The sequence below is a fragment of the Balearica regulorum genome, chromosome 3, assembly GCF_011004875.1.
Source record: "Balearica regulorum gibbericeps isolate bBalReg1 chromosome 3, bBalReg1.pri, whole genome shotgun sequence".
In the NCBI taxonomy this organism is placed as follows: Eukaryota; Metazoa; Chordata; class Aves; order Gruiformes; family Gruidae; genus Balearica; species Balearica regulorum.
Genome location: NC_046186.1, coordinates 94,077,533 through 94,098,856, shown reverse-complemented (window position 1 = coordinate 94,098,856; position 21,324 = coordinate 94,077,533). Strand labels below are relative to the sequence as shown.

Sequence of the window (21,324 nt, the reverse complement as noted above, 5' to 3'; positions counted from 1 at the left end):
CCTTCCCACACCCACATGCTCAGAACCAGGACAACTGGAAAGAAGATGCATTACATCTAGCCTGTAGGATGCTCCTCTGAACCCAGGAGTAAGGCTAATCTCCTGGACCTCACACTCTAAAAACATACCTGGGGAGAACAGGGGGAAGGCTTGAGCTCATCTGAAAATGCAGAGTAGAATCCACTGACCTCTTCTCTGCGATAACCATGCATGTGGCACAGAAGCCATACACTCCCCCTCCTTCTAAGTTACACATTCCCAGAATACCACCGTCCTGAGGCATCTATTCTAACTGCCCCATGGAGAGGGAAGGTGCAAGGACTTGGGGGTGAGAAGGGAAGGCTGACCTACACAGAAAGGCCATGCCTGTGGCAGCTCAGCACAGCCTAGTAGTACACTGTCATATCTGTCAGGTCATATTTACAGTGTAACAGTCATGAAACTGACTTTACTAAGTCACTGGGTGCAAAAAAAGAGTGTCAGAGTTTATTTCTTAGCACATGACATACCTGGGACTTACTGGCTCTACAACCATAGCCTGCATGTAACAGCACCTCCTTTGAAGACAAAAGCCTCTCCTGATCTTTCCTGCCCCTTTACCCAACTCTTAGCGAAAGCTGTAACCGTACCTTCCACTTTTGGCTTTGCTTCTGCCAGCCTCTCTGGGAACTTCTTCTTAAAGAATAATGCTTGCAGCCGCTGCTGATAGTGGTCAATCCTGCATGAAGGGTAGAGGAAAGCCAACACTGAACTGGAACTGTATGTTGAAGCCCGGTCCAGGATGCTGCCTACATAATCTAATGGTTGGCTGTTGAGTCCCACAAGGCCTGTGCATAGGATTACAGGCATAGTTCAAACGTCTCACACTACATAATCAACCTTGTTATGAAAACGGAGGACCTCAAGGCATGTTTTGATCACAACTGAAAAGGAGCTAGGACAATACTCATTACTCTCAAAATATGAGAGTCACAGGAGATGCCAGCTGCATCTCAATTAGGAGAACAAGATGTTAATTCTGATTGGGGGTGTAGCAAAGTTGGAACAAGAAAGAAGTTCAGAGGATGAGGAGATGGGATAGCTGAATGGAAAAAGGGATGTATATGAAATCCTGACCCCTGGCTACACTACATCTGATAGTTGGATCTGAATTCCTTATTGTGTGAACAAGTTTAGGCAGAGGAGGCAGATTTCTGCTTGGCATCAGGGGACTGGTCCTTAAATGACAGCACGGAGAGTGCTTATGGTCAATAAAAAGTTTGTGTAATGAACGGAAACATTTGTAACATTTGTGGGCTTCTGGCAAATGCAGGGTATAATGCTGGCCCACAATCTCTTGCACATTCCCCCTCAGTGCCAGATGATCCATTTTCAATAACAATTACAGCTGCTTCCAAGAAGCCCACAGTGCATTTTCCCATAATGTATCAAACAGACCTGCTCATTTCAAAGAGGAAACGATCCGCCCGGGCCATGCGCTCAATTTCGTGTTTATGCTCCTCCAACAGGTCGGTATCACTCTTCTCAGGAACGAACTTCAGCAGCTAGAAACCAAACACAAACCAAACACCGAGATGAGAGATCCAGGGAAAAGGGGAGAGGGACAGAAAGGCACAAACAAACCCTGATGGAGAGAGAGGGGCCTCAGATTTCCCCGCTACTGTTGGGAAGCATTACGTTGACTCAGCCGTGTGACTGTAACTTCAGAAAAGTGCAGCTGTGGCTACAAAACTGACCTTTTTTAAACCTTTGCTTGCTGTTCTGTCTTTATCCCTCACTGACCCCATCAGATTAATTTTTAATTCTATGGGGAATTTCCCATTTCTAAATCCTAAAGGCCAAGTGCTACTGAAACTTACCCAGGGGGAAGTACAGAGAGAACTTTGATTCCCACAGCATTACTTGGAGTTTAGATTGGTGCAAACAAGAGCAGGATGTGTCCCACTCAGTGTGAAGTGCCCATCATGCCTATCCTAGGGTGCACACAAAGCCTCATCTATCTCTCTCGGGTCTACCCTACTCTGCCGAAAACAATAAACAATAACCAAGCGACTGGATATGTGTCTGACACTGGCTGCTATTCATATGCTGACCTTAAAAGCTCATACTTTGACAGATTTTTGACATATCTGGTCGTAGTTGTGCTTTAGTACAGTTATAAATATTTCCATGCACACAGCCTCAGCGCACACGCACAAATCTGCTCACAAGGCATATCAAGCACTTCACTTTTTACCACTTTTTTATATTTTATCCCACTCCCCAAAAATACAATATTCAAAGGTGTGGAGCATCAGGAGCTTGCAGTGACATCTAGAGCTGCTGTGAGCATTTAGACAATATGACAAGAAGGCTATGAATTTTCAAAATGGAAAAGCTTTTTGTACACAATTAAACAGCATGACTGCACACAAAGAAGGAATCACATTTGTCAGGCAGTTCAGAATTATAACATTTTGCCCACTCCTAAGGAACTTTATTATATGCATCTTTGGTCAAAGCGTCATCTTTCACTCTCTATAAATGGGGGAAATTGGGCAATGGCAGTTCAATTGTGTTTTGGGGTTTTTTCCCCCCACAAGCTATGCAGTGAACCAACTGCAGGGGACAGAAGTCCTTGACTCCCTTTCTAGCCATTCAAGTTAGAATGCAAGATCCCTTCTAGTCCCAGCTCTAACCACTGACCTACATGGCCTAGTTCATGGCATTTCCCAATGGAAAAGCTGCAGGCAAAGAAGGGAGATTAAGGAAAAGAACAAAAAGTAATCAGCAATATAAAGAGATGGGGAAAATAATGGGAAAGTCACAGGTGAGAAGAGAGGATGTGAAAGGAAACATCATACCAACTCTAATCATGTGTATTTTGCACCAAGAAGAGAAAACTGTCATGAAATCAACCTGATACAAATAGTTAGTTACATGAGGGAGGTATATTGGACAACATTGGGAAATACTTTTCTCATGCTCCCATGTGCAACTCCACTGACATGTTAGGGCCAAGTTCAGACCTGCAGACATACAAGCAGAACCAGTACATAGATCCACTTACTTTAGGTGGAGAAAAGGGAAGGGAAAGGGAAAGGGGAAGGAAGAAGAGAAAGGCAGTAAAGGACTTCAGAATAAGCTATATCTGACTGTAATCTTTCTCACCTGCTCGAGCATATCTTTTGCTAGGTCTTCTTGTTCATCCATCTTCAGGATTGCTTGTCTGATTTCTTCATTAGTCAGCTTCAGCCTTTCAATAGGATCAACATTGTATCATTAGTGTAAAGCTTGCGTGACACTGACAATTCAGAAAGTAGGAAGCCTGAAAAGCAGCACTAAAAAGGCACCAAAACAAGGCACATGGGAAGCTCTGCTATGAAGCTGCTATTCTGTAGTATTCAGTAAGATGAATGAATCCATTCCAAAGGCAGAGATTTCCTAGATCATTTTTATCCTCTTCAGTTAATCAAACACATATAAAAAATTAGATGGTGATTAAGAACGATCACAACCTCATAAATCAAAAGTGCTTCTAACTTCCCCCATACCAGATAGCTACCTCATCAAGTTCTTGTGCTATAGTAAAACCCCTCAAATCCTTGTGACTTGTAAGTGACTGCGAGCCCATGTTACACTTCTGCTTGTGCATATTAAAGGATCTCCCAGAGTAACAAGCGATAGGACTGATCTTTCCCTTACAGATCTGAGACAAGAGTTTTTTGTTGTAAGACGACCAGTTGTGCTAGGTAAGCTCACTCTGTCAGCAGTTACAGCTGAAGGAGGAATTGACAGCATCTACATATCCATGTTTCATATCCAATATGAAACAAGCTCTGAAAACAAGAGCTTATTAGTATTATCTGAGGTATTAAAATTACACTCTCCTTCCCTCCCACTCCTGTCCATCTGCGTGCAATGAGTAGGGGTCATCAGTTACAACAAAACACAGAATCAATAAAAAAAACCCTGAAGGTCTCCACTAGAAATCCAGGGCAGACCAGAAGTAGTCAAAATTTGTGATTATTGAGAGATTGTTTGATAGAATACATGAAATGAACTTGGTGGTTCTCAGCACAGATGTCAATGAACAAATGTGCAAGGGACAAATTCTACCCCACAACCATGACAATCCATGACACCCTCATCAGTCATTTCAGGAGAGTAGGGGAGGACGAAATGAACCATAAAGGAAAGGCTATCCACAAGAAAATCTCAATTTTGGGACTAAAACAGGAAAGTGTGAAAAGAAATATTTGAGGAGTGAAGTCTGCAGTCTCCATGGACCTTCTACAATCCATATAATTAATTAACAGCAGAAAGAAAAAATGCAAATGTAAATGAGAGACAGGCTGATGCATGAGGCAGAATGTTTTTGTCTTCAGTGCTAAGAAATTCCATGTTGAAATTTCACATTGCTATTGCCATTTGGATAGAATCATATTTTTGGAACTAGGTAAAAGCAAAAGAAAGAGCTTTATTTTTACAGGCAGGAAATATTACTAAATCTAAGAAACTTAAAACATTTTAATATTGCCCAATATAACCAACAGCTGGAAACTAAAATATGAATCAGCAGACATTCAAAAGCTTTTAAATATTACACCTCTGAACTAATTGCTCTCACTCCATTCCTAACTGGTCCTCATGTCTGCTTTTGACAAGGAGAGCAAACTGATAGCAGCTAAGATAAGGCTACTGAATTTCCAGAAAAGCTGCATAATTAGGCCTTCCTTGGATGAGATAGAAGGATTAGAAGTTTTACAATGAAAAGGCTGGAAACTTTTTACTTTCAGTCATCAGTTTGACTCGGGATCAAAACAACAAACCTCAGTACACGTGGTTCTGCATAAAGTTCTACAGTCTCAGTCAGAAAACTGAAGGGTTTCTTCTGGCTTTAATAGTCATTAATTGTAAAGTCCATGGTTGCACAGCCCTGAACTGATCAACCCTTGTGACCACACGAGGGCTTAGAAGCATATCGGTGAGTGTAGGCCTGGCTCCCGGCAGACACATATACACGTGCACAATGTGGTGCCTGCAGTTTTTAAAGTGCTACATCTTGTTAGTTATTTTTCCTTTAGAAAGCACATCTTCCAGAATCTGGAGTCCCCAGATCATCTGTGACTTGTGATGCAGGCACACAATCTGTCAGAGAGGATGCAGTAAGCCAACCCATGAACACCAGGGTGGGGTTTTTATGTTGCTATTATCACTGAAGATAAAAAGAATGAGGGCAAGTTTCATGATTCTTCCATGCAAATAAATCAAGCCATTACTACACTGACCACCTCATTACACAGTCCAAGTCCCTCTGTGTGTGGCTGGGGATGCAAATAGACAGGTTTGAGGTATGTCAACACATCAGAAGGTGCTGTTCTAGCCAGGAGCCAGAGGAATTCCGACTCCCAGCTCCTTTGTTTGCTGCCACTCATCGGCACTAGACACACTAGAAAACATCTTCTGTTCAAAAATAATTGAGAGCCCTAAGGACAGACAGTTATACAAACACTTTGATTTCTTGGATGATTCTGTGCCCTGCCATCGGTAGAAAAACATCTGGCTTGAATGGTCTAGCCCACAGTAGAGAGAAGCAGAAAACTTGCCAGCCCCCTGCCGAGAAGCGGTTTAACTTAAGTCACTTACAGGCCTGCAACGGGGTCACGGTGCCTGCAGGTGTGCATCCTAGATTATTACCAATCCAATTACAAGTACAGAAGGATTTACAGCAAAACAATCTTACTGTTCCAAAGGGGGTTTGTTCCTCTTCTAGGGCAGGACACATTTCAAGAGCTGTAAGCGTCAACAGGACAAAACAGGGATCTTCCCACTTAAAAACTGGCTGAATAACTGGCCAAAGAATTGTTAAGCAAGTGATTCTTCTTCTGTTTTCAAAACTCATGCCCAGCCGTGCAGTAGATCTTAAAGATGGCCAGCAGTAATGTGAAACAGATGTGCTGCTTTTAAACAGAAACAAGTGAACTGATTAAAGAGGAACCTAAAGCAGATGCGTAAAATCTTTCCATTTAGAACTGAATAGAGGCATCCCTCAGAGCCCAAAACTCATATGGGACAGACAGCAAATTAAAGTGGAATTATGGCCCAAAAATTTACACTACAGAAATTATATTTCAGTATCTATTGGAAAGTCTGCAATGACTTTCTTACAAGCTTTGCAGATCCAGGCACTCTTCCTCCAGCTGCTGGAGACAGCTCAGTTCGGAAGAGCATACAATTCAAGCTGTATTCTCTCTGCCTTACACGTCACCAGATCATGGATCCTGGCATCAGAACTCAGGAAGTAAATGTGACCAGAAGAAAACACAGCGCCCCTTTCCTCAGCTGCAGCACATTCATTCATAGTGCAGATACTGACTGGTTTTGTTCAACAGCAGCCTGACGCTGGTCAGATGAGGAAGGAAAAGGGTCTTTACAGTGAATACTCCCTCCTTCTTCCCTCACCCATACATCTGGTGGCAGCATATGGAAGTCCAACTGCTTGAGTCATCTTCAAGCAATGTTAAAGCTCAACAAGTACCAAATAACTTCTGATATGGTACTTAGCCTGCCTCCCTCTATCCCCTCTGGCTTCATAAATAATCTCTATTGACTCTGCAGAGTAATTCATCACTAATCTCCCCAGGACACCTCGGCTGATTTAACACCAGCTTCACTTGCAGACATCAAGTGGTTTATTGTTTCGTCCTCTCAGAGAAAGCCGGCAGCCTGACTCTGAACATGCCTGGGAGACACGTTGCAGTTTTACATCAACTTCCCTTACAGACATCCAGTGCTCGTTCATTTTTCCTCCTTAAATATACCCATTGATTTAACTCACAGTAACCTCCTCCCTTCATTCCTCCCTCCCATGGATCAAAGCAGAATACTTGTCGCTCATTCCCCCTCAGAGGAAAAAGTGAGTTACTTCATGGGCTTATTCCTTGGATCTTGCTTAGCTTTCGAGAAAGAAGCATGCTTGCCTACTACCAGAGAGCCCGGAGTTTCTTTGCAGCTACATGAAGCCACAGGGTTCACATTCCCACTTTTCCTTCTACTTTGGAGAAGGGGACTGATGATCATGTATCAAGGTCATTTCCTACTTCAAACTGAACTGAACCACAGTGCTTCCAAAAGATGCCAGCAGCAGCAGCTGTGACAATGAGAGGCACCGACTGATACTTAGCTGCATCCTAAAGCCAGTTTGCACAAGCTCACCCAAATCTTAGCTTTTACTGACTGCAGAACTTCTCCATCTCCACAAATCATTTCACACAAGCTCTAGTCAATTCACTTCCAAACTTTGTGACTGGGGCATAAGACTTCTCTAACTCCCAAGCTCTCCTAAGGCTCTGTACAACTGTCAAGCTGCAGACTTAAATAGCTACATTTTGGGAATACTCATCGTCAGTACCCCATAAAGGCAGGAAAAGGAGATGCTTCCCTGCTCTCAGAAGCAGTGTTCAGGAGTCAGGCTGGTCTAATTGCATGTTCACCCAGAAGACAGAAAGATGCAGCCACTCTTTTCACATCCTCTTATCTCAGCTGCCAACTCATCTCATCAGTGAAGACGACAGTGCCTTAAGCTTTTGGGGACAAAAGGGATATTTTATCAGGTACATCTTACACCATTATATCAACATGTTGGGAAAAAATCCACCCGTGCCTTTTCAGCACTTCACTGTGAAAGTATTCTGTCAAGTGCATAAAGAAACGGGCTTTTCTTTTCCTCCTTCAGCAAAAGGTCATGAATGACCAAACTACTTTGCATCCAAACACTCTCAGTTTCCTACCAAGACGGACCATGGGGATGGCTGTCTTTCTGAGCCAAGCAGAGCAAAGCAGGGCCAAACTCGGGAATCCCCAAATTACAGTGGCATATTGATGAGGCAGTGGTTCATCTTTTATCACAACCCTACCTACTGGTTCCTAGTTGTGATCTAAGACAGGATGGCCCCAACTGATGTGTTCAGTTTAACCTTGGGGTTTATCATACTCTGAACAGCAGGTAAAGCAATTTATTGTGGACCTTAACTTAAAAATCAGAAAATCTCTCCAGGAACCCAGGAGGCACTGTTTATCGCCTAGTGTTTTTCAAGACAGCACACTGAGGAACTGAACTGCTGAGTCCAACAAACTGTTTCTGTTATCAAGGTATGATCCGTACCCCAAAATATCATCCTGTTTGGAATCTACCTCAAAATAAGGGTGAACATTGCATTGTCACATGGCAGAAAGGCACACGGGGAGTGGGGGCACCGCAGAGGCAGCACACGGAGACTGACATTGGCTGAAGAGCTTGTCCTCTTCACGTCTCATCTGAAAGGGTTTAGCAGCACTGCAGAGGCACAGCTATGTGAGAGAAATACTTGGTCTTTTTAGTATTCTGGTTGGAAATGCTGCAGACGTCCCTTTTCTTCTCCCTTATTGGTTGATGTTTGAACTGACAATCATGAAAGCAACAAACATTTGGTAAAGCTGCCTGCTAGTATCTGTCTACTGTCATACTCACATTTAAAACTATTTTTATGTAGTCAGATTCTGCCTCCTGTTACTACTGGTTTTATGACATTTTGCTAGCACTCCTACTGTTTCTAGCCTCTTGAGGGGGTTACTGCTGACTATGGGCCACAGGAATAACAAACACATCTCAGAACAACACTGACATAATGATTTTGCTGGAATTCATGCAAAATAACTTGCACCAAAAAGTTCCATAAGCATACATTCAGCCTTCTTCTGAGCAACATTGTCTCATAGAACTGGACCTCTCCAGAACATTTCACAGAGCAAGACAGTAAGAGAAACATTTCTTAGGCATGTTCTGCCAGGACCATTTAATATTGTGCAAGAACATTTAAAGATAAGGTACAACAAAAACAGCAGAGCAGCAAAAATACTACTCGTTACTTAAGTAATGGAGGCAGGGAAAAGCCATACTGGTGAAAGAGGTCAGAGAAATTTCCAGCTGCTAGGTGAAAGCAGGGAAAAACAGGGATCTGGGATGACTCTTCCAGACCACACAAGTCTGACAGTAAATCTCCAGCCTGGTGGAAACTGAAGACATCAGGAAATTCATGAGGGATAGCAGATTTCCAGCGTGACAGAAATAACTGTATGCTGGAAACACCATTAAGAAAGCCAGATTTGAAGCTGGTGGGTGCCTGGATTCACCACAGACAGATGGTTCCATGTCCTGGTTGAATTATGGCCTACTGGAAATACTGTGAGACAAACTGATCTTGTGCCTATTCAAACCTTTACAGTTGGCCTATGGGACAGAGCTTCGGTCTGGATCCATCAGGCTCCATTAAACAAGGGCAATTACATCCTTCCACTGCAGGAAAACTGAAAGATGCTGCTATCAAGTAGATGAAATAGAGCTTTTTTTTATAAAAATAGAGATGAGAATGGGGAGGAAGGTTTATGAATCTGTTAACTGTCAGCAACAATCAGCCAGCTATTCAATTTTCATCTCTTTTCAATCCACCATGCTGCAGTCTCTCTGTGAAAGCAAGCAAGAGACATCCATTTCTCACTCTAGCTAGGTTTTGGCTTGTTGGACCATATGAAATATGAGCTCTGCCTGACCCCTTCTAACACAGTGTTAGTAAAACAAAAACATTTGAGTAGTGGAGGGAAAGAAAACCCAACCCATGCAGCTATTTTACTTTAAAGGACACGACAGTTTAGTGTAAACAAAGGGGGAATAAACTACAGGGATATATGCACAGTAAGAGTCAATTGGAAACAGCTGTTGGCAGATACTGTGGCAACCTGAAAGCTGGGGCTGGGGCTGCAGCTCAGGGTTGCACAAACTCTCTTTGTTTGTCACCAATTTTAAATCCCCTCTCATTGCACGTGTGTGCACACCCACATGCACACATGTGTAAGGTGTGCTCCAGAAGCAGCAAGGGCATGGCAGCAGCCAGGGATGATTTGGCTGGGAGTCTCTCTCCTTCAGGGTTAAACCTAAAGGAGGAAGAAGTAGGGTAATGAAAAAAACCTGCAAAGGGGTCGTAAAACCCGTTCAATTATTGTCTGCAGCCAATCCTCCCAATTGCTGTCTTTAATAATAGAACCATATAAGCACAAAGAGCAGTAAAAGGCATGAATGTAGAGGTGCCATTTTAGTTCCCAAAGATTTTTGCTTTTCTACTTGCCTTTAAAAGGGAAGTTTGGGGCGGAGTAGCAATCCTGGGCCAAGCTGTAAGAAATCCCTGATGTCCTGGGTGTAACACTAACTGTTACAGAACATTCAATGACCTAAACCAGTGATAGCCCCGGTGCCCGGTGTTTCCCATAGCGCAGCCCAGGGAAGTTAACAGGGCACAATGCAAACTGGCAGGCTCCTTAAAGACAGTGAGCTCAGTCTCCAAATCTCTATCATTCATGTTAGGCCTGCTAAAATAAGATCAGGATATTTCCTAGTGGTGAAGTTGGCAGTCACAAACCACAGCTTTTCACCTCTGGTTTAAGTCCAGACTAGCAACTTGAGGTGGACTGGCTTCACTGCACACTTGGAGTGAACACACGCTGTGTACCCTGAAGTGCAAGGTTCATGCTTCAGTGCCCCTTTGCTGGAGGCAGCAGAAGGGAAGACAAACCACAGAGACTGTCCTGGCTCTCTCTCACTGTTTAAAGAGGATTCCTCTCAGGTAAGAATGGGCCAGACTTGCACGGCAGAAGAGGCGAACAGTGAAAAACACGTACTGCTGTCACCCACACTGCTTTTGTTTTGGGGATAGAAAATGTTTACAAATAAATATCTAGTGCTATTTATCACTACCAACTCTTGGACCACCTTCTTGGATCCTCCTCAGCCCGGCCACCTGCACACATTATGTTACCACTTCTAGGAAATGTTCCATGTGCTTACATGAGTTAATCTGAACCCCAGACACACTTTAGCAGGTCTGTCAAACAGCATGAAAATCCTGTTGCCCCTATGCCTCCCCATTGCTCTGCCCTAGCCTGCAGTCAGCTGCCAACACCAGCAAAGACATGCATTGGCAACTGCTGCAGAGAGAGGAATGTAAGCCTTCCCTCGTTGCTGGTTTGGATGGGGGGGTCCTGCTGACATGCGGGCTAATGCCACATAAGTAGCATAATGAGTGCCTCCGTGGGTTTCACTAAGCAATGGAAAGAACTCACTCCAGTCCTGGTGGTCTGGCTGCAACTTTGCTTTTAACTGTTAGCTTGCTAGAGCAGACAAGCAACCACGTCCACACAACGCACATTTTCTACTGATCAGTGAAACAGTGTTACTGCTCAGTACTGCCACAGCTTTCCCAGGATCTGTCTCCAGCCCCACTGTCCCTCCTCTGGCAGGAAAGGCAACTTTCTCAGGTGGATCAGTGTCCGCACAAATTTGACGTTTAGTGACAGACATCCAGCCCAGTACTCATGTTGGTAGAAAGGCATGAAAATCATATAGAGGGATCTAATGTCACAGCATTTGAAAGCATTAGAGTCATTGCAGGAGCATGCAAAGGCAACTCCTGGCTTCCGAAAACTAATTTACAAATACAAGACCTAATTCTTGAATATCTCGTTTTACGTTTCCACTCTTATCACCAAGAGTCAAAAATTACAAAGGTGAACACCACTCTTAGCTCTGCTGTATTCCAGGGAGATGCTCAGAGCCACATTTAGAAAAAAACAACATACAGAGCAGACACAAATCACATACACAGAGCGTGGGGAACACATCACTTACAGTGAGGTGCAAGCACGGCCAATGAGCTGCTTTCATCTGCCTATAAGTACTGATAGTTTTGTGGTGATAAGTGTTCAGATACATCTTGGTGTCTCTATCTGTTTAATGCACAAAATGTGTGTGTGCATATGTTTATTAAGTGAGCTAATACTTCAGAGAGACAGGTACTTTTATGATACTGCAGGAGAGGTTTCTCTGAAGCTCTGCAGGTATTAGCAGGTCTAGGTGAGAAAAGAAACATGCCCGTTTGTTTAATTCCATCCCCTCTTGCCTTTGTTGACCACAGGATACTCTGTGAGCTAAGGCTTATCACACTTACTTGGAAAGGAGAATGACACAATTCTGGGCCCTCCGGCCGTCAATCACAGAGAGCTCTTTCACCTTTCGTGTGGAGAGGTAAAGGTCTTCTGTTGAACCCATCTCTTTCTGCATATAATTCAAAAGGGAGGGGGGGGGGGGGGAACAATCAGTATCATGTTTCTCACCCAAGACTGACAGACTTAGCTGAATGTAATGAACAAAACCCACCCCAACCTGGGAAAATCCACCCACACGGTGAGAAAAGGAGACAGAAAACAAGTAGGTAGATCCTGTGTTACTAGACAAACAGAAGTCACTCATTACCACCTATAAGATCATCGTTGATGCTAAATACTGGACCTGATTCTGACCTATTGGACTCACTCTACCAACAGTTGTGTTATTATTATTTTGTTATTGTGCAAAACTGGCATGACAGGGAAATTGGGCACATTATGGTAATGCCCACTGGTGTCACAGCATATCCTTCAGAAAATGCCTCCTGCAGGGTTACACAGCATTATTGAAAGGCTGCAGCCCAATCAGGAAAAATCCTTCCATCATCTCTTAAGGCTGCCACTGAACCAGTCCAATCCATATGAAATGAGAGATGCAAGATGGCACTTATCATACTGAATATATCTTACTAAATGGTCAACATCTACATCTGAACTAGCCTCTCTTTTTAAAATTAATTAATACCTTTGATGGTACAGAAACCATGCTTTTTCAAAGTTCTCTGTATATCCCCATTGCCAAACTCATCATCTGGAAAAAAACTGGAAAATCCAAAATGTTTGTCACAGCACACACAGAGAAACTATTTGCAAATCCAGCCTGACCATCCAGAAGTCTCTGTCTCCTTATCCTGCCTACACACCAGAGCCATGGGATTTGTTTCACTTCCAAAGGTTGTCTTTCTGTAATTACTTTGAGTATCTTTTAATAGCATTCCTTAAAGAGAAGTAGGGGTAATGATAAAAGGTGTTATCCTAGATAATAGCTCTCTAGTTACCAACTGAGAAGAAGGAATTGGAAACCACAGTTTTTATTTTCCCAGTTAACCGCTGCTGGAATAGCTTTAGAAATGCCTTTCCATGATATCCATATTGTCATGCCTTGAGATTTTGAGACTTACCAGCATAATCTAGCTTTGAATGCACCCACCAAATTAGCAAGGTGCCTTCTTTCTCAGGACATAACAGCAAGCATGCCGAGTCAGATCAAAAGGTCCATCTACCCCAGTATCCTGTCCCTGAGAGCGGTCAACAGCAGGCACCCAGGGAAAGGTGTAAGATCATGGCAAATGTACAGTGGTGCTTCCCAGAATTCATTCCCAGGACTCAAGGTTCTGCAGCTCAGGGCTTACTTAGATCAGCATGACTAATCCACTCCGAGATATTTTGACATCTAAATATTTGAGAGTTAAATGTAAATCATAGATTCATACTGCCAGTTGCCATTTGAGTTCTTGGTACAATCAACTACAATGAGCCTGTGTAGCTCCTGGATATACACAGGATTCCTACAACCACATCCAAATGTGCTGCAGTGAGCCACCACTGATACTAAGTGGCATTTATACACAGGTACAATGCACCAGCTGAAGACGTGCACACAATAGTTCTGCTGGATGTGCCCAAAGCATCTAGCTTGGCAGACAAAAAATTGCAATGTTACTTCATACATCAAATAGTATTTCCAAAAAAAGGAAACTTGTGCATTGGGCACACTTGTTGGTCTGTGCTCTTGGTTTAAAAGCTTCGCTGTCCCTCCCTAGTTCATGTTTGCAGACAGGCACACCTGGTTAGTGTTAACCAGCACCCATCCCAAGGAAAAACCCAAATTATTTCAGGGTTTGGCTGTGTGTGTGGGGTGGGGGTTTGGGAGGCAGCAGGGATTGGTATAATAGTCTCCATTCCATTTCCAATTCCCCAAACCACAAGGTTCAACACAGATTAAGAACGAACTATTCAGACATGGCCCACTCCTTGGTCATAAGGAGTGGGCTAGTCTCATCTAAAAATATATTCTCTTCAACTCATATTGAGGAGAGAGATATTTATAGATACTTGGAGTTGTGTGTAAGCAAAAGCAGATGAAGCCTCAGGTTTTACTGAAGCCAGATTGAAAGCTTAGCTGAAGGAAAACAGATTGCATATGAACTATCGGCATTTTCTTAGGCATAGAAAAAGAGGAGCAAGGGGGCAGTAGTGACCAGCTTTTGTGAGATAGACCAAGCACACAAGGCAAGAATAGTTGGAGCTGTTGTCAATCTGACAGACAAGATCCCTAAGTTTTATCCCATCACTCTTTACCAACTTTCTATCTAGAATAACATTATATTATGTCCAAAGAGTATTTCAGATTTCAGATTTTAATTGCAAATTCAAAAATTAACTAAAATTTCAGTACTGGGATGACTAGACACATGGAATGTGTTCATCATATTGCTGCCCTGTTTCAAATACAGTTTGATTTTGGTTAGCTGCAGAACTCGTGGTCTGGTACCACGGCAGCACCCTAGGTTGCAATGTCAATACTTTAGGGAACTCTTTCTACCATGTTGACCTGTTTCATGGTGCATGCTGCCATGACGAAAGCCAGTAAATGGCCCAGAACCATGTGTTAGCCTCACCCAGTGATAGAGGTCCTGACCAGACTTTCCAAATACAATTTCCTGAGCAATCATGGTGAGGACTATTTTCTTCTGAAGCCACCAGAGACAGTTGCAATGACATGTAAACAACTCTCTTCTGAGAGCATTGCTCTCCCCAAAAGTGTTGCCAAGAATTTTGCTTAGGATTATAAATAAATTGAGAGGTAGTCAGTTTGATGACATGTAGGCAGTCTGATATCTCTACTTCATCTAAACACCATTTCAGTCTTTTGCTGAACTTTCTGAGGGTTTCAGCAGTTTGAAATAAAGTAGGCTTTGCTCCAGTCTAAACCTTCTGCTCCTCAGCTGGCACAAATTGTTCTGCCCAACCAAAGTGCCTTCTGGTTCTACAGAAATAAGGACTGACTTTATCAGAAATTCTGTGGCTAGTGAATACAGCTGGAGACTTCAGTATGGTCCAAAGCAGATGGACCACAGGTGGGAACAGTGGGAGTGAAGGCTCCCTTAGAGCCCCTTTTATTCTCCACTAGAGAGACTATTAGTTTGGTTAAGGAAGAGTTCATGTTCACATTCTACTTTGTCCCTGGTCTTTTTCCTCAGGACCATCAAAAAGGGGACTACAGACACCATCAGAAACCACAGTGAGGTTGTGGCTAAGTGAAAGAACAGGAACTACTTCCTATCGCAGAGATAATACAACTAAAGGAATTTTTTGTACCACCTTCCCCACCTAGAAAACAGAGGTGCAAGGGCATATGAAAGAGTAGCATGAGATGAGTCATGACCCCATAATGGCATGGTGCAGGACTTCACCATCCCACACACTGCAAGAGGATCAGGAGGCAGATAATGATACTCACCTGCTTACAGGAGGAGGGGTTAGTTAGCAGGTCCTATGCAGGCAGCAGCCGCAAATAACGAAGAAGGAAACATGCCAAAAATTAGTCACAGAGAAAGATATCAAGTTTAACAAGGCAGCTGAATTCAGACACACACTGTTTTCTAAGAGAATAAAATGCTTAGCGAGTAATACTGGCCCAGATGGTTCAAAGGTATTTCAGCATTTCTTTGCATATTTTAAATCAGCAGATGTTGGGAAACTAAGAGTTCTACGTCTTTTCTGAAAAGAATAAATTCAGTCTCCAAAGCATAAATCTCTTAGGTCTTGAAACATTAACTAGGATAATGCTTAAATACCTTTACAAATCTAGTCTGGAGCCTTACTGAAAGAACTGCCAAGGTTAAAACTTGAGGGTCAGTTCTCCTCTCCTGATGCATAGACACAGTTTGCCATTATTAGTAACAACTTGTTTCAACAGCCCATTGTACCCTTCAACAACTTATAGCCAAGTATTTTGAAAGCACTATGTAACCGCCAAAGAAGCCTCACAGTACTACTGGGTGACAGACACCAACTATTTCACAACATATTCCATATTCCAGGAAAACACCAGATATACTGAATCAAAAGGTCAATATTACACAGTGAGATTGGAGCAAGGTCAAAAGACAAGTGTAAGAATTCTTGGTCCAGTATTCTGTACACTGGACAATTCTGCTTTTCCTCATAGCCACCAAAACCAATACACTGGGCTTGAGAGAGGAGAACAGACCCTTTGTCATTAAAAAAATGAAGAAGAAAGAAAAGCTGTTTATGTAAATGAAACTGGAAAAAATATGAAGATCATGTTAATAACAGAAAAGAAAGAAATGTCTTTATCTGTACTCATTCAACATTTCAGATGCACAAGAGCAGGGCTTTGCGTTGACATTTTTCTTTACAGACATTTGGATGAAGTTTAAAAGTCACAAACCCAGGGTAAACACATACTTGGCCAGAGTGTTGTATTTCCAAAAATGAGAGGAGAAAAGACTAAGTGTGAATCAACTGGAAAAGTTCTCATAAGATTTTGATTCAAAAGCAATTTTGGTTGCCTGGTCTTTAAAAGAAAAAGAGAATTGATGAGGACTTCTTGATTGGAATCCAGTTCATACTGGAGTGAGTATGGATGAAAAAGAAAGTATCACATAAAATAATAACAATGGAATATTTAAGGGAAAAAAAGCCAACAAAACCCTCAATGAAAGCAGGAAGAGCAGCAATGCACCTAACTACACACAAATATGAATAGCTGACATAAATGATACTCTAGTGTCTGGAGCCACTGTCATGAAGTGTGTTTAATGAGTATGGAAGAGAACTGTTCTGAGACCCACGAAGGTCACTCTGAGATGATGGCTCCATTCCAGCGGGCACAGGTAAGGGTCAGGTTAGTTTATGGTTGAATAGGCCAGGCTGCTTTTCAGTGGTTGGTAACGCAGCCATAAATGTTGATTCTAACTGGGACTTGGCAGAACAGGACAGCTTTGGCTTTGGCTTTTGGGGCCCAAGGCCTTGCAAGGTCATTTCTAGTGAGTAAGCTGCAATGTTTGCACCTGAAATACCAGAATGGCACCTTGATGCTGCAATGGCTACTCACATGGACAGATGACAGTCTGGCTACTTTTAAGACCACTAGGAACTCACCACCCTAGCTAAACTGTTGGCACAGGTTCTTAATCCAATCTTGTAACAGCACTGAAGTTTCACGTACCTTTCCTCCTCTCTGTGCCAGTTTCAGCTAGAACAGAATTAATTTTCTTCACAGTAGCTGGTGCAGGGCTGTGTTTTGGATTTGTGCTGGAAACAGTGCTGATAACACAGGGATATTTTCGTTACTGCTGAGCAGCGCTCACACAGAGCCAAGGGCTTTGCTGCCTCTCACCCCACCCCACCAGCGGGACGGCTGGGGGTGCACAAGGAGTTGGGAGGGGACACAGCCGGGACAGCTGACCCCAACTGACCTAAGGGATACTCCATACCATATGATGTCATGCTCAGCATATAAAACTGGGGGACGAAGGAAGAAAGGACGGGACATTTAGAGTGATGGCGTTTGTCTTCCCAAGTAATGGTTATGCATGATGGAGCCCTCCTTTCATGGAGGTGGCTGAATATCTGCCTGCCCATGGGCAGTGGTGAATGAATTCCTGGTTTTGCTTTGCTTGCGTGTGGCTTTTTCTTTACCTATTAAACTGTCTTTAAAGCTTAATCATAAAGGCTGCTTATAGCAATCATGTCTATGTCTTTTCCTAAAACTTCAGAGCAATGATCCAATTCTGCAGAGTACAAAAGATTTAATTTCTCCAAACAAATTCCAAAAGCAAAGGAAAGCTCGGGGAGTTGAGGGAGTGCAAGTACAATCCCTCTCCTGCTAAATCTCATTCAGTGGAGATAGACGGATTGAAGGTGACTTGCTTTCCAAGAAAAAGAAGAGGGGAAAAAAGACATTCTAATAAATGGCTACTTTTAAAGTATGCTGTTTGTGTTAGAATCTGTAATTCAGACAGTTTCTGTCACCTAGCCAGTTGGGTCAGTTAGCTGCTTAAGAAAAAACAGGCAAAGCAAAAGACAGCTAATTCAGTCACCTTGCTTACTACTCAGGCAACTGCAGACTTTTTCTCTAGATGAATGGGAGAAATAGAAAGATGGATATCAAGCATGAATGTAAAGCTTAGGAGCTTCTGGAGGCCAGTGGCTGCTGAGATCAAATAGAGCATTACCTGTTGGGAGCTGTTGTCTCTGAGAGCTGCCCATTAGTGTGAAGTGTATCCGTTACAGAAGGCTATACTCTGCCCTATATGTCCCCCCCTACTTCTTTTGGTCTTGTGATTTTTTGAACAGTGGCAGAGCAGCAAATGATGCATCCTGACTGCAGGTGGACGAGGGCCCAGATCACTGTCATGTGTTCTTTCCTCCTCCAGAAATTCAGGGAGGATAAGGTAGGGAAGAGTTTACCCCTACCTGGTGTCTCTGATACGCGGAGAACATCTTTTCAAAATCTTCTAGATCCAGCACCTTGAATGCCTTCAAATCATCAATCTCATTCCAAATTGTGCCATGGATCCTCTCCTGAAAGAAAAGGTCATATTTTAATGAGATAGCAAAAGCTTTTAGCTAAGAACATCCAATCCCATTTGGACAGATCATTGTCTCCTGCTCACTAGCCATATTCATATGTACTACTGCTGTCATTTTAGAGGGCACACTTTGTTTCAAGAGTCAAAGGAGAAAAAATAGCAGTGTGGTTTTTGGGGATTTTTTAAACATACTGAATATTTTGTATTTTTCATCACAGCAAGCATCTGATGAAAGGGCACATTCCAAGACTAGCAGGCCACATCTCAAGCAATATCCATGATCCCACAGTACGTTTCCTTTCAAGAGTGGCCATCTAACACAGTGATTGTGGTCATGCTGAAAGAAGCGTTACCATCCTGAGGAAAAAGCTTACGAAGGGCACTGATGCGTGACAAACCCCAGACACATCTTCCCTTCTGCAAATTTTGCCAGGTTGTGTTGTAAACCCCAAAGGGTGTGTGGTTTCCATTCTGCCTGCCTGTGAAAGTAGTTTAAGATTTTATTTTATTTTACTTTTAAGGCTCTGAGCCTTTGAAGTCTAATTGTTTCCTATTACATGATCGCCCCTGTCTACATGAGTTCTTTGTTGACTCAGATAGACACAAACTATACCCAGATCTCCGAAAGAGCATCATCCACACTAACTGGAAATGTTCACAACCCACATGATACATTACCCTGAATACCAGGGAATCCTAGCTGTCTGGCAGATGATTAGCATGGAGGGAGACAGGCACAGAGTCCTCCTCCAGCTTTGCTGTCCACTAACCCTGGACCAAATAAGCTCTTGTAGTACATGAATTAGCTAATCACCAGTCATCCCAAACTAGGAGACCTTGGGGTCTCCTGCTGACATTGTCAGGACAGATGTCCTTGCTGGCAAAGAGGACACAAAGATTGAACTACCTTCTCCTTCCTACTGACTGTTAAAGGTGCATGTTGTGTGGGACAAGCTTTGGGCAATTGCCCATTCAGAAAAGGAAAACATGCTCTTCACACCTGACAACACTGTCTTTCAGTTCATTTAGTTAATGAAGTCTACATTTATTGTACTTGGTTAACTGGAAAAATAAAGAAGGTGTTGATTAAAAGACAAAGAAAATGGACAAAAGGGATTGTAAAGAGACCTAAGCAAACCCCAGGAGATGAAGAGCCAGCAGAAGGCTGATGCAGAGAAAGCCAGGAACAGCAAGCAATAGCAATGAAACCCTCACACAGGCTCCAGCTCTGAAGTACCTGACTTCTACCTACACAGCAAAGTGCGTTAACACTTCATTATCAGAACTAATTAGGAACAGGCTCTACTTCCCATTCACAGTCATCAAAGTAATGAGGGAAATGTGCTAAGCCACAAGGCTCAAGGAGCAAGGAAAAACACCTGATGGGAGGATGAAATGAGGAGGAAATAAAAGTGTGAAGTGTTCTGGAGGAAATTCCTGGCAGGGCAGACACTGTGGAGTAAAACCAACACCCTCCCTCCAGAGGCAGCCTGTGAGCGCCTGAGGGCAAGGAGGGGTGTCTGCAGTGCTATTTACAGTGAGAGCATATACTAGGTGGGAGCAGCACCCGCCCCTGAACAGGCTCACCAATATCACTGTAGCGTTCCTTGCAATCAGTGTGGCTCTTCTTTCCATAGTAGGGAAAAACATCATGACCCTGTGACTGTAACATGGCAAATGAGTTCGGGAGGCTCATCTCAGCCAAAGGAATAGGAGACAAAGTTAATTTTCATTTTATCCTAACCTTGGACTCTACTGCCAACCTTAGCCAGAAGCATCCAGGCAGAGCGTTCATTCTCATACAATTTCCAGGCTGGCTTTATAAACCTTGAATTATAAATCCTGAGAGATGTATTTGAACAACAGATCAGTTCTCAGAGTTCCTCACTATTTCAGATTGTCTCATCAAACACTGACATGGAAGAGTATTTCTTGACAGGAGCCAGCGGACATGACTTCAGGAGCAGTCTTTAGAGCCATCATTAGGATAGAGCCTTGAGGATGCCAAAAAGCTATATGCTGTGTTTGGCAGAAGGCTGGATGTGACTCAAGAGACAGCTACTCATAAGAGTCTTGCCCATCTACCTGTCGGGCTGCAAAACTCTCATGGGAGTGAAGTTTCCCCACAAATGACAAAAACAGTGAAAACGTGCTGCAGAACGGGCTAGTCGAAATGAACTGCAGAGGTGCCAAAACAGGCAGACCCACGACTCACAAAGGGACTGCAGAGAGTAGTTCTCGTCCATACTTTCCCAGAAAAACAACCCAAGGAAGTGAAAATTATTCTTATTTTCAATTCAGATTCATTTTAAGACCCAGGATGAATCTGGTCCTGTACAGATTGGTTTGTATGCTACTTGTAGCAGAAAGACAAATTCCAAAGCAGCACCCATTGCAATGGTGTGCACAAATGGAACTTTGACCCAAGAAACCCAATTTTAGTGCTTGAAAACCAAACGGGCTAATCCAGTCAAAGAAAAAACACAACAGGCAGAGGTATAAACAACCTTTGTTACACAAAACACTTACAATGGGGCTGTCCCTTCTATTTCTACCTTAAAAGCTCTGCCCTTGAAAACTTTCATGTTGCAGCCAGATAATTTCCTACACTGAGTTCTTGCTACTCAGTTATGGATTAACTGGCTGATAGTTCCTTGTCATCAGCCAGAGAGACCGAGCGTTTTAAGAGAAACAGACTTGCATATTGTGGTTGCTATGATAAATGATTCCCTCAGCACCATAAAAA

General features: G+C 43.0%; 1 protein-coding gene across 6 annotated transcripts in view; it reads right to left on the bottom strand.

Annotated features, from left to right (window-relative positions):
- Positions 1–21,324, bottom strand: part of DAAM2 (dishevelled associated activator of morphogenesis 2) — a 205,642-nt gene that overhangs the window by 21,623 nt on the left and 162,695 nt on the right. For 5 of the 6 annotated variants that reach the window (XM_075749014.1, XM_075749017.1, XM_075749019.1 and 2 more), the window contains 6 exons: positions 18,463–18,570; positions 15,479–15,511; positions 12,018–12,124; positions 3,151–3,235; positions 1,438–1,544; positions 630–718 (listed from right to left, as the gene is read on the bottom strand). In XM_075749014.1, coding sequence (XP_075605129.1) covers positions 630–718; positions 1,438–1,544; positions 3,151–3,235; positions 12,018–12,124; positions 15,479–15,511; positions 18,463–18,570 — 529 coding nt within the window. The remainder of the gene's footprint in view (positions 1–629; positions 719–1,437; positions 1,545–3,150; positions 3,236–12,017; positions 12,125–15,478; positions 15,512–18,462; positions 18,571–21,324) is intronic. The other variant, XM_075749018.1, reaches the window with a different exon arrangement.